General features: G+C 39.8%; 1 protein-coding gene across 4 annotated transcripts in view; it reads right to left on the bottom strand.

Moving 5' to 3' along the window:
- Positions 1-17,146, bottom strand: part of MORC1 (MORC family CW-type zinc finger 1) — a 360,669-nt gene that overhangs the window by 11,130 nt on the left and 332,393 nt on the right. For 3 of the 4 annotated variants that reach the window (XM_033855850.2, XM_073804254.1, XM_019923133.3), the window contains 5 exons: positions 15,763-15,832; positions 13,575-13,641; positions 10,180-10,326; positions 2,026-2,113; positions 520-573 (listed from right to left, as the gene is read on the bottom strand). In XM_033855850.2, coding sequence (XP_033711741.1) covers positions 520-573; positions 2,026-2,113; positions 10,180-10,326; positions 13,575-13,641; positions 15,763-15,832 — 426 coding nt within the window. The remainder of the gene's footprint in view (positions 1-519; positions 574-2,025; positions 2,114-10,179; positions 10,327-13,574; positions 13,642-15,762; positions 15,833-17,146) is intronic. The other variant, XM_073804253.1, reaches the window with a different exon arrangement.

The following is a 17,146-nucleotide window of genomic DNA, read 5'->3' as shown; positions in this document are numbered from 1 at the left end:
CACCAAAAAATAGCAGTGATCTTGGAATGGTTTGGGACTATGGATGAATTTCTTAAAATTCCTTTTACTTTCTTTTATTAGCATTATTTTATAGCTGCTTTTAAAATAGAAAAATCATAAACTTAAAAAAAACTGTTGATAGAATTTAAAAAACCCAGAGAGATATCAAATTGTCCAAAATAATTAAAGACTTTTATACAAAAGATTTCTGATTTAGCACAGTGTCTCAAGAATCCAGTGAACCTATTGCTTAAAGACTCAGAATGTCATGTTTCCTGTTCAAAATATAGTCCTACTCCAAGTGTTTCATAAGCTTTATGGTTTGGAAACATTTGCATCTTTAAAATTCAAAAAGATGTTGCTTTGTGGCATCTGATATGCTACAGATTAATCTAAGTCTTGATAAGTAAATGCAAATTTGATTTCCTTTCAAACCTAACATTTAGAAATATATATTATTTCTCCTTTGGAATACAGGATCATTTAGAATATAAATGATTACGTTGAAAGGAAGCTTACCTGGTTGAAACACATTTTCAGCTTCTTGTTTGTCTGTTCTGGGCATTGCTCCAGCTGTTTTCATAAATCATAACAGAACAGGATATTAACTTTTAGGGAATGAGCTGTCTACAGTAGAGTTATAACATGCAAGTACCTAGTATAAAAAAGCATCAAAGCCTAGAACTTGCCAACATTGGTGCTGTGGGTCTTTTAAGCCAGGGTCTAATTATATTATACAACATGGTTTTAAAATTTTTCAGATGAAAAAGAAAATCAAGGTGAAGGAAAAGTAAATGATAAATAATAAAGCCGTTGGAGTCTAGATATCTTGGATGGGGACGCCACAGAAATAGACCGGGGAGAGTCACTGGCATGTGGGATAGTATTTAAAGTCAGAGACTAGCTGAGGTCACCTAGAAACAACATTTAATAGAGAGAAGAAAGTGGTCCAGGAACAAGCCCTCAGACACACCGACATTTAGAAACCAAATAGAGAAGGAGCTGCCAGCGCAGAGGATGGGAGGGAGGGAAGCAGGAAAATGAGAAGTGTGTTGTCAAGGAAGCTACATAAAGAAAGTGCTTCAAGAAAGAAAGAGTGGTCAGCTGGGCTGAAGAGGTCAGGTAAGATAAGTGACTACTGCACTTGTCAGCACAGTGGTCACTGGTGGTTTGACAAGACAGTCCCAGTGACGCTGTTGAGTCAGAAGCCCCACGGGAAAGAATGAGGTGAGAGTAGACGGTGAAGAAGCAGAAACAATGATGTAGGACTTCATCCAGGATCAGATGAAGACACATGGCACCTGTGCAAATTAATCATGTGGTGCTCTTTTCACTGATAGCTTTTCATGTGTATCCATCCCTTCCACAAGCAACACCGAGCATGAGGGTGGTGAAGAAGGCCCCCACCCTCCTGTACCTGGCGGGGCTCTTCCAGTCCCGTGAGCAGCTCTGGCGGCCTGAGGCCTGCACCCCTCACTCAGCTTCACCACAGCCTGCTGTGACTCAGCAGCTCAGGGACCGCCCACTGTGGGCCAGTGCCAGGCTCACCCTGTGCACCCCAGGTAGCTGCTGATCAAAGTTTTCCTTCCCATCATATATAGTATTGCCTCTGAGAGGAGATTTGGTAAATGCAATTTTCTTCATCTTTCCCTGTGACGTCTTAGTGATTCTAACCCAATCTTCACCTCAGTTCCTCATAAAAGGTAGCTGAGGAAGTGTATCTAAGGGATCGGAACTATTTTTGGTGCAGGGAGAGAAGTTAAGGACTATATCCTGTCTCTTTTCATCTCAGAGACTGACTACTCTCAGTTTGTACAATCTTCCCAGAGTTTATTTAAACCTTGGCCATGCTGGTTTCCCATGCAGTTTTAATTCCGAGTTACCCACTTAGTACAAAGATCCCCATCGTCATTCACTTAAGCTATTCTAGGTCCTCTCATTGGTAACCCTTTACATTTTTCTTCACTGAAGATTCAATTCAGGGTGTTCTGTCATTCCCTCAAAGTTCAAAAAAAGTCAGCTTGCCTCCAAACTTGCTGTAAGTTCCTCCAGAGACGTGTGGCCGAATTCTGATGGTAGACAATACTCAGGGAAAAAATACAGAAGAATCTCCCTAGGAATATAAGCACAGCAGAGATGAGAATACACCAGGAAAAGAGATGCAGCGCTCATGTGTCCGAACTGGCTCTATCTCCTGGGTTTTGTTAAATATCTTGGCAAAGATGAACATTTGTGCCTGCCAAGTAGTTTGTTTTTATAAGTGGCATCAAAGTGTTCTTCAAAAGGCATTGACTGGGGAGAGGGAGGAGGCCATGGCTATAAAAGGGCAACAGGAAGAATCCTTGTGGTGATGGAAGTCTTCTGTATCTTGACTGTGTCAACGTCAATATCCTAATTTCCATATTGTTCTATAGTTTTGCAAAATGTTACCATTGGGAGAAACTGGGTAAAGGGTACAGGGGATATCTCTGTACATTTATCTTAAAATAAAATGTTTATTAAAGCAAGCAAGCGTGAGCTCACAATGCCCATGCATAACCAAGCAGTCCAGGAAAGCCTTGCACCTACCTGAATTTCTCCTTGGCAGAGAGCTAAGTCAGCGTTGCAAAATTCCCGGAGGAAAAGAGGCTTACTGACTTTTTCCCTAAGAAAACCAAAGAACTTAACTCTTCGGAGTAATTCTTTCATCAGGGCCTCCGGGACTACCCCTAGAAATCATACATGGACCCTGCTCTTTCCAGACAGCATTGTTCTGACAGGTGCTTCCTTTTGTCAAAAGGCAGGAGCACCCCACCCTTCTAGTGTGATGGCTTTTCTAGGATTAATCCCCTAGATGACATACATTTCACTCCTGGGAGAATATGAAATCTAGAAATTTACAGTTACCACATCTTAAAAGTATATAGAGTGTTTTATGTTGAAGTGTTCCAAGAACTTCATGTATATTACCCAAGGGACTTACAAAATTTTTCAATTATAAAATAACATGGCACACAAAGGATAAGACAGCTATTTCTTATATAATTTACATTCCTAGTATTTTAATTATATTATTTGTGGCAATATTCATTTGTAATTTTAAGGAGATTCAATCCAAAAAGTTAAAAATCCTCAGCATTTCACAACATCAAATGTAACACACACACACACACACACAGTCCTCAGAATTATTTGCCTGGCTGGTAAGAAGATGAGTAGGGAAGAGGCAGGATGAGAAAGGGCTTCTGGGTATTTGAGCTGAGCAGAAATCAGATGGCATAGAAAGAAAAGCTTCAAGTGGAGTCCCAGGGAAAGGAGGCCTGTGGTCAAGTTTACGGTAGGTTTCGTAGAGGAGAAGTGGTGAGAGGTATTTTTAAATACAAACCACCTCCTTCCTCCCCTAAATCCAGCCTCCCTTCCTCCAATACAGGGTTGAAACCCCTGTACTGGTCCTGAGTATTGGTCCTTTTCATGGTGGGTATAAATTCTGTGGGGTTTAGATTTAGAGCTAATCAGCAATCTTCCAAGGAAGTATTTCTAGAAAAACAAATATTCGGAGGTGGTGGCATTTGGTGGGGAGTGGGAAAGGGTGAAGGGGCAGGTTGGGGAGAGACAAAGCTCTGAATCAGTTCTGGATGATTCTCAGTCTGTGAAATCTCTACATCAAAATTTACATGAAACACCATTATAGTCTGAATAATGTCTCACACGTGTGTACTATTATTTCTAAAGACAGGTAAAGAGACAAAGACACACAGAGAGAAGGAGAGATTATTTTAAAGTGAAACACCTTATGTAAAGGTTTTATTGGAATCACTTGTCACAAGTAGCTCATCATGTTGTATTTTCTCAATATCCTCAAGCTCATTAATTCCACAGACATTCCCTGAATGCTACTAAAACAAAGCCTTTATCTAGTGCACCTTCCAGAGCCTGGCATCGTGCCCCATGCTAGGAACCCAATACATTCTTATTACACTGAATTCAGCCTAGTAGGGAACGCAGACAAGGAAGAAAACTATTCCAATACAGTGTGACAGAAGCTAGAAAGGGAATGCAGCACCATGGCTACCTAGAGGCGGGGCCCAAATTCGTATTTGGGAAGCCCCAAAGGAAGAGTAGGAGTCAGCTAGCTGTGTGGGGCAGGGGGGTACAGCCTGTGAAGGAAGAATGCCAGGCCAACTGCACTACATGTTGGGGAACTGAGTATTTTCTGACGGTATTGAGCACCCTGGTCAGATTCATCCATTCTTTATAAAGTGCTGGAAATGTGCTAAGTGTTGCTATAGGCTTCATATAGAAAACTTCATGTCATCTTTATGGAAGCTCTCTTTTTTTTTTTTTTTTTTGGTGGTACGCGGGCCTCTCACTGTTGTGGCCTCTCCCGTTGCGGAGCACAGGCTCTGGACATGCAGGCTCAGCGGCCATGGCTCACGGGCCCAGCTGCTCCACGGCATGTGGGATGCTCCTGGACCGGGGCACGAACCCACATCCCCTGCATCGGCAGGCGGACTCTCAACCACTGCGCCACCAGGGAAGCCCTATGGAAGCTCTTTGATTAAGGACTTATTCCTATTTTGAACCTCTCTGGTTCCCTAATTGTTAAGGATCCTCATCTCCACGCCCACCTGTACTCTCCTTTGCCCCTCTCCCTCCAAGACCTTAGTATCCACCTTTGTACTCTCTCCTCCATCTCACTTCTGCTAAAAGGCTCTTCCCTTGGGGATTCTGTCCCACGAGACTGACTGGAGAGGAAGACAAATTATCCTGCTCCTGTAGTCTCTAGGCACAAACGCACAGACCTCCGCATTTTCCTTTTCCTGAAAAATTAATCCAGGAAAACTGTTAGATCCTCTTAAAAACTGTAAGCTACCAAAAATCATAAATGTGGGAGATGAATGTAGATGCTTAAGAACTCTTTAAAAATTCCTTCATTTATTGTCTTGAGTCCCTTTCTTCGATGCAATTCTTCAATGACACCTTCTTTTGTTCCTGAGGAGGGTATATATAATCAAACTTCTCTCCACCCTCAAACTTCAGGTTTCCTTTAAGACAGAAACAGTGATCCTCTAATTCACAAAAGGTCCTTCAACGATGTGCTCAGCACAGAACTATAGGAATAACCTGGTGTCTGGAGTATCGAAATGGATACTGTGTATTTTGGAGGGACTCAAGAACCAAGTGCTACCATTCAAGGGGAGTCTTTTCTTACCAAGAACACCCCTTCTTCCCTTGGAGCTTTTATTCATAGTTCCACCCCAAACTTGCTAATAAAATCAGGAATTTGTCTTTATTAACATTATCTCTCTTCTTGGGGATTCAAGAAATAAGTAACCTGAAGATCTTCCAGAGCTATTGTTTGCACCCAGGACTGTAATAGGTTCTCGGCTATAATGCCCATTTCAGTTAATTCCTACAGAAACCATATCCATATCTACAAGTTTGAGTTGGGAATTTTTATAGAGTTCAACTAGCTGAGCTACAACACTAATCAGCTCTGTCTCCATATATATATGACGACAAAGCTTTGAAAAGCTCCAGCTAAGGGCCATTTCCTTTTCATTCCATGGTCATATCCTTTCTCAACAGGGTAATTTTTCCTTAAGAAAAATCTTTCTTGCATTAATATAACTCTGCTCTTTCTAGACATGAGCAGAGATACACAGAGGTTCCTGGTTATCCTGCTGTTCTTTTTAAAGAGTAAACTAGTTAATAATAAGCTTGGTCTTGGCTAAGGAGAAGAGCAAGCCTCCTACCTGAGGTAGAGCGAAACTCTCTCCTTCAACCCAGTGAAAGGCTATGGAAATGGCATGGCTCCACTTTCTAAAACCAGGAGTCAGGTCCTGGTTTTTGATAGACCTCAAATGCTAATTTTATTTTATTTTTTTTGTGGTCTTTTCTTTTGCTTCAGTAACTGGCAGCAACCTGTAAAAAGTGACTTTCTTTTTAAAATTTATTTTTGGTATTTTTAAAAGTTAAGATAACATGAAGCATGTTTGCACTTTTGTAGAGGTGAAATAAATGAAGCCTGACTTATATCGAGTTTACATATACAACGATAAACTAAAACAAGGCATTATAGGTTAGCATTTGTGAGTAAGGACTATGAGACCACACTGCCAATGTTCAAATCCCAGCTCTGCCACTTAAGAGTTATGTAATGCTGGGCAAATTACTTAACCTCTGCATACCTCAATTTTCTCATCTGTAAAATGGGGATAATAAAAGTATCTATTTATAGGGTTGTTGTAAGGTTTAAGTGAGTTAACATATGCAGAGCCCTCAGGACAGTGCCTGGCACATAGTAAGTACATAAAAAATATTATTATTATTGTTGAAAGTGATTTGAGATTTGATACTGCTTCAATATTTAGGACCATTTGGTAAAATTTAACAATCTGGATCTCAGTTTACCTTATTTACCTCTGATTTATTCACACAACTCAGTTGCACCCCATTATTTGAAAATACTTTAACATCCAGTAGTACTATTCACTGGTTTTTACATTAATCCCTTTCAATTTAACTAAAATTATTTTTGAAAATCTACTAATACACATTGGACACTGTGGAAAATTCAATCTGTTTTCAAAGGAGTTACTACATTTGGGGATTAAATAAATTAATACACATAAAACAAAACATAATGCAAGATAGGAAAATGTTAAACTGAGCATAATCGGGTGATAAAAAAGGATAATAAGAACGACTATTTTTTATTAATCTATAACATGAAACTAATAGAAGAGGCCCATTTAGCAGTGTAGGAAGGGATAAGGATGATGTCATGTTCAAAGTGAACCAAGTGGAGGGAACACTCCACACACTTCAAAGGGCCTGACTGCTCTCTTATCTGTGACAAGCAAGGCAAGTCTGGTGAACAATCGTGAATGTAAAGAACATGGTCCCCTCCACACTGTACATGGCCAGCCACAATCTTCATGCCTGGAGGAATTTAAAGTCTAGTAAACACAAGGACTAATATGTGGACCAGACAATAGAATAGTGCAGTACAGGGAAGAAAACATAAAGAAGACAAGAAATCTGTTTTCACTGGTGAAATGTGAGAAAACATATGACATGCTGCCAAAGGCAAAAGAGAAAATTGGTAAATGAGGAGCTCCTTTTGTTCCAGTTAAAGCCTTGTGTTGTGTACAATCCTTTTCCCACTGAATATTTTTATAAAACAATCACCACAAAAAAATTCAAGCTGGTACAGAAAGGAGCTTATTTATCAATTCATTTGGCTTTCAGAGTGTTCAGTTGATAACAGTATGATGATTTCAAGTACTAAAGATTCTACATGTTCATTAGGGAGATGGTTTCTGGGAAATTTAAATTTTCTAGTGATGCCTAATTATAGAGGTGGATGCACTTTAAAGCCTTAGTACACTCAATCAGATTATCTCCTTTTTGATCACATGTAACTCATGAAAATGAATAATGATGATACACTTAGAGGCAGAACAAAAATTAGCCAAGAAAAAATAAAGAAAATGATAATGCACAGTTGTACATCCAAACTCTGCTGCAACACAACCAGGCAAATCTCTCCAGGCTCATAGTGCAGAGAGTAGCAAAGCGTGTGTGGGTGTCTGTGTCTGTGTATATGTAGTGAATATTACAAAAAGTGTGTGTGTATATACGTAAGTATGTACATATGTATGTGTGAGTATATATATACACCGCGATTAAAAGCAAGAGCTTCCGAATCAGGGAGCCCTGTCCTTAGTAGCTGTGTAATTGTCTTTGTGATTTTGAGTGTTACTTAGTTTCTCTTTTTCAGTTTAGCGTTTTAAAAAAAAAAAAATTAAAAATAATACCAGCCTTGTAAGTTTGTCTAAGGAGCTAATGTATACAAAGCACTTAGGTGACTGTGTAAAATATAATAATGACTCATAAACAGTGGCTATTATTATCATCAAGAAGGCCTGGTTCACTTGAAGCAATGTCCCAGTCATTGACATGTCATATCCATACATTTTTTAATAATATGCACACATTTATTCAGATATACACAGGCATACTGATATATAATTTTTTCCATACTACCATGTCTTAGGGACCAATTGACATGCCTGAATCTCAGAACTAGTGAGTAAGAAACCAGGATTCAAATTTAAGGCTACCCAACATCAAGGATGAGGATCTTACATACTACGTCCAGAAGAACACTGATAGAAGGCAAGAAGATGGTTGGAGAATCCCATTTTCTAGGGACTATACTGTAGGCCATGGCAGTATGAGACTGACATCCATCCAGATCACTGGACGAACGGCCTTTTCAACCTCATAATATTTGTACAACCCTGAGGTCTGGCTTGCTTCTGTCCCGTTCCCAGGCTCGTGCAAGCTTGCCAACCCAGACACTGTGCAGAGCTGGTAGTCAGAACTTACTGTTCAGGAATGCAGCACTCTGGCTTCACTCCTTGATCAGTGACTTGTCTCTGGATCCCTAGTGTCATTAGTGAAAATGTGTCCTGATGCAAAGTCCAAGTTGGATCCACCTGAATATAACAAGAGCGTCCTCCTTTCTCCTAGGGCAGGACGGATGTTAGGTGTGTGTTCCTAAAGGATGGTAGGTGGGGCCCTCATCCATGTAAGCACAGCCCCGCAGCCCTAGACACAGAAACTTCCATAAAGCCCAGGGCAACTGCAGAACGCAATTCATGGCTTCCAGTGGTTTGCAGTCTACTGTCACACACAGGAACCTAGACCCTATCCTGGACCTGCGTAGGGGCCATAGCTCCCTATATATATGCCCCACCTCTAACTTTCTCTTCCTTCCTGTTTCTATCCTTTGCCAACTCCTTTCTTCAGGAAGATTTTGTCAGTCACTGATCAGAAAGTCAAAGTAACATCCTAAGGGAAAATACTGTTCCAGCTAGAGCATGTTGTATTTCCCTCTGCTGAAAGCCTCTTACCTCACCCAGGCCCCTCAAAGCTTGTGAAGCCCAGCCAAACCAATTGGCTATACTAATTTGGTGGTGCTTCTGCTACTGTCCCCCACCCACTCATATGACACCTATTTGAGAGCACTCTTCTGTACACTAACTTCTTTGGCTTGACTGTAAAGCCCTCTCCTATCATTGGTCCCTACCTGGAAAAACTCTGAACCTTGGACTTTACCCCCTCCCTGTCTCCATCCTTTGAGAACTGAGATCCAGACATTTAAACCCCTCATTAACCATGCCCACAAATGTTAAGATTGTACACTGAACCAAAAAGTACAACTCAGTTTCTCTCAATAAGTTCAGTATCTAAAGCTACAAAAAGAGACTTTCTAGAAGGCCATAATGTCATGAGGGTCTTCGTGAGGCAGTAAAAAAAAAAAAAAAAGAGAAAGAACGGAAAGAAAGGGAGGGAGGGAAGAAGGAAGGAAGGAAGAAATTCAGTAAGAATTCTTTTTTTTTTTTGCCCCGTTCATTATAAATGGCCCCTATTTGGTTTTGTTTTTGTTTTTTTTTAACATCTTTATTGGAGCATCATTGCTTTACAATGGTGTGTTAGTTTCTGCTTTATAACAAAGTGAATCAGCTATACATATACATATATCCCCATGTCTCCTCCCTCTTGCGTCTCCCTCCCACCCTCCCTATCCCACCCCTCTAGGTGGACACAAAGCACTGAGCTGATCTCCCTGTGCTATGCGGCTGCTTCCCACTGTCATACAGAGTGCAGTAAGTCAGAAAGGGAAAAAAAAATACCATATGCTAACACATATATATGGACTCTAAAAAAAAAAAATGGTTCTGAAGAACCTAGGGACAGGACAGGAATACAGACGCAGACGTAGAGAATGGACTTAAGGACATGGGGAGGGGGAAGGGTAAGCTAGGACGAAGTGAGATAGTGGCATGGACATATATACACTACCATTCATCTGTTTTTAAAAGCCCTTTCTGTCCTGTCTTCTATCCTTACAAATCCTGGTTCTTTATTACACTGGAGAGAGGATTAACATCCACCATATTGCTGGACCATGTAACAAGAGGGCAGTTAGTGACAACAGTTCTCTTTCAAAAGACATGTCACCCACGTTATATCTAAATCAGTGCAGTTAGGAGACAAGTCATAAAGTCATTTTATTGAATTTTCTCAATAATATCACCACCCAACAGAGAAAAGAATATCAGGAATTGTCACTGCTTAGAAAATTCAACAAAGCATATGTAGAAATATGCTAGTAAGTATTTTTACCTTAAATTAGATGTCAGTTTTCTTACTGTTTCCTTGACAGATGTGCTTTGAGAAGATGTTGTCAGTGAAGAAGCAACTTTACAACCACCCCTCACAGACACGCTGGCTTCATATCCAGAACTTGAATTTAAATCTTCCACTGGCCTACTGGGCAAAAACAAGCCAAGGTTTATAGTTTCTAAGTAGAAATCACATTAGATACTAATAAATTCAGAAATATTAATACACAACAAATGAGATGTTAATACGCAAAAAATGAAAGCTAGGACATAGATGTAATGCTGAAAACTGTCATTTATGTAGTTATATAAAATCAATTCTCAGGTATAAGAATTACTATTTATTCCTGACAAATCTTGTTTCAAGGTTTTTGGGTAGCCCCAATTAAATAGAATTGGCAGTAATTTATTCTTAATAACAGTAGTCATATACCATTTGTCTCTTATTTGCTGAAAGAGGCTTTAAACCCAAGTTCTACTTTAGCCTGGGGGAAGGTAAGTACAGAAGGTAGGTCCAGAAATAAAGCAAAGTCAGCTGAAAGAAATATGTAGTCAAGATCTGGTGGAAGGAGAGCATTCCAGGTGGAGTGTAATGATCCTGGGGGAGAAACAAGGTAGGGCTGTTGAGAGACACACGAGAAGGCCAGGGCTGCAGGGGGGGAGTGCACAGGAAGAAGAGGCAGAGAGAGGAGGTGAGAGGCACTGGCCATGGGGTGGGGACTGGAGTTTATTTTAAGCAGAGCAGGTGCTACCATTGGAGGGTTTCTTCCATGGGAGTGAGGTGAGCTGATTGATACATGTTTTAAAAAGATAACTGGCTGCAGCGTGGAGAAGAGCTCACAATGAGGATGCAAAAAGTAGTGTGTAGTGTGTTAATGAGCCCCAAGGCTTTCAGTACCGGGGGAACAAAAAAGCTCAGGAGGGCTGGGGGACACGCGATACGGGAGGCGAAGCTGGGTAGGCAGGTGGGGGCCAGATCACGTAGGGTCTTATTTGTCAAGTGAAAAGGAGATTTTAGTAATCCCTTCATGCTAACGTCCATGAATTAAGACCGCAACTCTAGAGAGTTTCCTATGTTTACAATGTATGGACCTTTTTTAAAAAATTGGGTAATAGCTTATATCAAATGGAACATGTTTCTACTGTCAACAGTTCTTTGTCAGTAATTATACTGCCTAACTTCAGCTGATACTTTATATAAGATTAAGAACACTGTGTTATAACTAATGCTTAATTGTCTGTTAAAGAACACTCACACAATGTCTGAAGCCTATTAATTATAACCTCTTTTATGCTGAAATTTTATTAAAGAAGTCCTTAAATTTAAATTTTCTTTTTTTTTTTTTTACCATTTTTGGGATGCTGGAAATTCGTGCTGGGGTGGGAGGTGGAGGGTAAAATGCACTACACCAGAGCACAGAGATCCCTCCCTGAACCTTTGTTTCTTCTTCTGCCAAATAATAATAGTGCCTGCCTCACAGAGCTGTGCTGAGGATTACATAATACATACACAGAATTTAGCTCAATGCCTACTAACAGTAAGTGCTCAGCAGACAGTACCTAGTTATCAATGTTATTATAATCATCTCCATTATTACTACCACTACTAATGAATTTGATAAGATTCTCCCATTAAGATTGTTTTAATTGGATAATAGTTCTAACATTCATATTGTGGTTATGACTCAAAGATTATTTTTAAAAAACACAAGGTCATAAAAGTCTAAAAGTAATATATGAAATAATACACACACAGGCAAAAAAACATGTTTTAGTTTTTGGATGGATTTTAAATTTCAACTCAAATTTTAATAAATAACTTTAGGTTAACACATCGTCCATAAAATGACCTAACAACAGCACTGGGGGGGGAAATTACATCATTTATTCAATCAACAAATATTATAGAGTGCCAACTCTGAGGCAGGTGCTATTCTGGACACTAAGGACACAGCGGTGAGTAAGATAGCCCCTGTTCTTGTGGAGTGAGTTAGTTTCAAGTGAAAATACAGAAAATAAGAAAGCTAGAATGTAAAGTGTTAAAAGAAATAGATAATTGAATAAGATACTTTAAAATAATAATAAAGGCTCTGAAAGAAATACAGTGGGATGATACAATTTGATGGTGTGCGTTATCAGAAGCGGGGTGGGCTATTTTAGATGGAGTGTTCGGGGAAGATCTGTCAGAGGCCAGAGTTACAAAGAAGAAAAGATATGAGCCCTGTCCTTCATGAAGCTCACATGCAGAGGGAAGACAGATACTCAGACAACAATTCCACCTGACGTGAGGAGTTGTTCACACTGTGTGTCAGAACGTGGTTGGTATTTAACAAATAATTACTGCAGTGGAATGAACTATGATGCAATCTGATCCCCGCAGTTGTGGCTCTGTGAACACCTGAGTCTGCCCAGGAGAATCGGGGCCCCCAAAGGAGAGAACACTTGAACTGGGACGTGAATGAAAGGGTAACAGACCAGTACACAAGAGGGCATTCAAACCCAGGAAGTGGTGTGGAAAAAGAGGTGGAATTTTGTGATATAACAGAACGGGAAGCAATTTTGAAAGTCTGGGAAGCAAAGTGGGAGCTAACCTGGGAGTCATGAGCACAGGGGGCTTGTGCCATGCTCAGGAGTTTCTGCCTTGTCTTAAAAGTGGTGGGGCTATGAAAGGCTTCTGAGTGGAAGAGTGGAGGGATGGGATTTGAGGGTTAGAGTGACTACTCAGTCAGCAAGTGCAGGACAATAACAGCTCCTCCTAGGTTTGGTTTTGTTTTGTTTTTCTTGTACTTAACTCAGTCTGCCCCTCTGCAAAAAGAACACAGGATTCTTCCCAGCAACACTGGGTCTGAATGCTTGGAAAGCAGCTTAGACAAATTTGGAGCAGCGTGAGGATAAGAATCTGTTTCCTTGAAAACATTTTTTTTTTCATTCTATTGGATAACCAAAATATTCAGCTTCTATTTAAAAGTGACAAGAGTCTTATGTCAAGAAAATTCTAGCATACGATGATTATTGCACATATGTATGGCAATAAGATAATGAGCCACACACAAAAAATCAGCTCATGATTTCACAGTCATACGTATATGTGACATTTTTAGTTCTTTGACTATATTACAATAATTTGAATTAGTTGCTTTCTGTGAGCAGGAAGTTAAGCCTGTTCCATTTCATAATTCCCAAATCCTCACAAAAGAAAATGAAAAAGTTTGGGAAAAGGGTAAGAAATCTAGTGTATTCTATTCTTTCCTGTCTCCTTTGTAAAATCTGGTTCCACTCTTCATTGCCTTTGCTTGTTGCTATTATTTTCTTTCTTCTTGTATTTAAACATTGATAATTACTTTTCAACAGTATAATTGTACTCCCTTGGAATTTGTATAATTGCAGTACACTCACCTTTCCCAGTTAGGTGATGAAGGGTTTCTCTTTATTTCTGCAGTATCACTGCACAACTCCTGTGTTTCTTCAAAAGAACATAGACAAAATGAAGAAAGTCAATCACATTTTGGTGATTACACAATGAAGTGAACTGAAAGAAGTGTTAGCAGTTCATTAACAACTTGTATATAATTTGGCTTTGTATTCAAACACTCTTTTGTAAAACTGCACCAATATGTTCTTAAGGCGATTTATAATAACCTCTTAATAAAGAATCCAAGAGCCTCTGTAGCTTGTTTTTTATAATTTCTTTTTAATGATGCTTATTTTTTGCTATTGCTGTGCACGGGATGACTAATGGGAACTGTCCAGTGTCCCTTCTCTCAGCAGCCCCTACCCAGACAACCACTTGTCTTCCCCCAGTATCTTACTCTCTTCCATTTTGAGTTCAGGTTCAAAGACATCCTGACAGATCCCAATCAGAAATGTGCCTCTAGGAGAGAGCAGAACTTTAAAGCAGAAAGCGACCTACAGTCATCGAGTTCATCTCACTCAGGGAACTTCAGAATCCGAGGTTCAGGGAGGTTAGTGCTTTGTTTACAGTCCATAGAAGAGCAGAAATGCTTTGATCTCCTCGGACTGGTTTCAAGAGTGTCTTGGGGAGCGTGTTAAGGAATAGGTCAATGTGTTCTTCTTCCAGCTAATATCTCTAGAATTCTTTTTGATAACTGTGATCTTGTCCCACCAAGTAAACCCTTGCCAATAAGTTTAGGGCCACTGAAGGCCAAGGGGAACAGGACAGCGACAAGGAAAGTTTTGGATGGTGAGTAAATGGCTGAGGACCTGCCTGACTCCTCTAAGGAAACATAAAAGAGAATAGACAGGTTTTCCAAGCGCACTGCAGGCACAGTTGGTTTTGCTCATGATCTGCATGCAAAGTAAAATTTCTTAACCCATTAGCCAACTAATTCATAACTACAGTCATTTGAAAATATTTCACGATTTGTTCCTTCCAAATCCAGGATGAGTATTTGAAATTAAATATTAATTTTAGGATCAAAATTGTATTAACAATTTTTTCATTACCATTTGGAAATCCAACAGGCACATACTTGAAGGCATGTTAATAGTTTGAAACTTCTATAAAAGACTGGCTTTAAAATTAAGAGACCCTTACAAAAGAAATCTTGATTGTGGAATAGCTAACTATCCTAGTTATGATGAAAGAGAAAAAGCGTGATTTCTTATGGACCTCCCTAATGGGTTCAAATATAAAGATGTGAATGAATGACTGATTAGGTTACCTAAGCAATGAAGTATAAAAGAAGGGAGAGCTTACAACCAAGAGTGAACACGAAATGATGGCATGGATCGACACAAAAACAACTGGAAATTATGGAGTCAAAATGAACTGAGACCTGTTTAGGAGACTAAGAAAGGCTTTAAAACTTATTTCAAAATAAGAAGATGACAATGAAAAGAATGGTCCTGCTGCTTAGGCCCAATGGTATAATTTTACAATAAAGGAGACAATGGTATAATAATAATATAACACATAATAAAAGAATTCTACTAATAATAATGAATGGACACTAAGAAAATAAAATTTTCTGAGTCTAGCTTGTTTCCAGCTTCTCTATGCAGGGAAATTGTCTTTAGATTGAATATTATCAGATGGCAACTTTATGCTTAAAAGAAGCTCAAATCTCTCACCTAAGACAAATTACATCCCACGGACATGAAGGAACTAATAAATGCGTTTGTTGAACTATTCTTAGTGATCTCAGAGGAATCATGCAAAATAGGGAAAGAACTAAAATGACTGAAAACAGAGGAATGTCATCGTAATATTCAAAAACAGTTTCTGAAAATTATAGGCCTGATATCAGTCGTCAGCAAATTTCTAAGTAGAATTCAATGAGGGGGTGACAGACGTCCACTGTTGGAATTTCAGGCAGTGAGGTAGTACTGGGGGAAGTGCGCTCAGGCAGGAAGTGTCCCCCTGCCCCTCCAAAATGTGTGAGGTTGGCAGCTCACTCTCTACCCACCTCTCCTCCCACTATTGGAAAAACAGATTTAATTTTTTAAAATCCGAACTGCTACCAAACTTCTGATCTACATCCTACATAAGATATGTCGCATAAGTCATACTGAAAAAGACTCAAGACGTTACAGCTAACAGATGTAAACTGAATTCTTTTTTTACCTTTATTCATAAGAGAAACTTCCTTTTCTTCTTGTCTCAGTGAAACATCAGGGTCACTTTTATCTAAAACCTGAAAAACAAGCTCCGTATTTAAAGCTGTACAAAAACAAAGGACATATAGTAAGGTGCAAAACTGACCTTGAACATCAATGCCCATATCAGAGAGAGACCATAAGGTTGCCAGGACAGTTTAGGGACATGTTCTGAAGGGAGACAATCATACGTGTTGTCAAAAATTATACTGGAATGCAGCTCAAGGATGGTTGCATTATAATTGTCATGTTTATGTCTATCATTTCTTTAGTGGGATTTTTACATTTCTACCAATATTTGCATAGAAAACTTACATTTTGGGAATGCGCTTCTTTAGATCAGAGAGACAGAGAGAGAGAGAGAGAGAGAGAGAGAGAGAGAGAGAGAGAGAGAGAGAGAGAGATGGAGTTTGTTTATGCCACCCAAGAAAACAGATCCAGAAGCTCCTTTCACGTATTTTTAAGTGTCTGAGAAGGTGGGGCAAAGGCAGTAAAAAAAAGGAATCTGAAGAAGACAGGGGCAAAGCAAAAGCTCTGTCTGCTCCTTGATCTGAAGACCCCTGAACACGTGCTGAGACACACTGGGCTCCTGACTCTGTCACCTGGTGTGAGGTGTACAGCTCTCAGTTTTCTGGAGCTTACCCATTGTGTGTATCCTTCGCCTTTCAATGCCCCCTCTAAACTGCTAAACAAACGTGGGATGGGGAGGCTATCAACCTTCCTTTTCTCCCCTCCCAGGAAACAAAGGCATATATTTTACACGGCATTCTGGAAACTGTGCTCTGTCAGGAAGCAGGGTAAATGGACACACATGTAACCTAGCAACGAAAGAACTGAGAGGCCGTCCATCACTGTCATTTTCTATTTTATCCAAATTAAGAGAAAGCAAGCCTTGTAGGTAGGGGGAAATAAATGATTCTAAGTTACTTTGGTCCATTTCAAAATATTTTTATTCTTTTTTTTTTTTTTTTTTTTTTTTTGTACGCGGGCCTCTCACTGTTGTGGCCTCTCCCATTGCGGAGCACAGGCTCCGGACGCACAGGCTCAATGGCCATGGCTCACGGGCCCAGCCACTCTGTGGCATGTGGGATCCTCCCGGACCGGGGCATGAACCCGTGTCCCCTGCATCGGCAGGTGGACTCTCAACCACTGCGCCACCAGGGAAGCCCTTTTATTCTTATACTGTAAATAAATTCATGCCCCAGGAAGTAAATAAAATGCATATATATATTTTTAACATCTTTATTGGAGTATAATTGCTTTACAATGTTGTATTAGTTTCTGCTGTATAACAAAGTGAATCAGCTATATGTATACGTATATCCCCATATCCCCTCCCTCTTGTGTTTCCC

Source organism: Tursiops truncatus, chromosome 4 (genome assembly GCF_011762595.2).
Source record: "Tursiops truncatus isolate mTurTru1 chromosome 4, mTurTru1.mat.Y, whole genome shotgun sequence".
Classification (NCBI taxonomy): domain Eukaryota; kingdom Metazoa; phylum Chordata; class Mammalia; order Artiodactyla; family Delphinidae; genus Tursiops; species Tursiops truncatus.
This window is presented reverse-complemented; position numbering and strand designations above follow the sequence as displayed.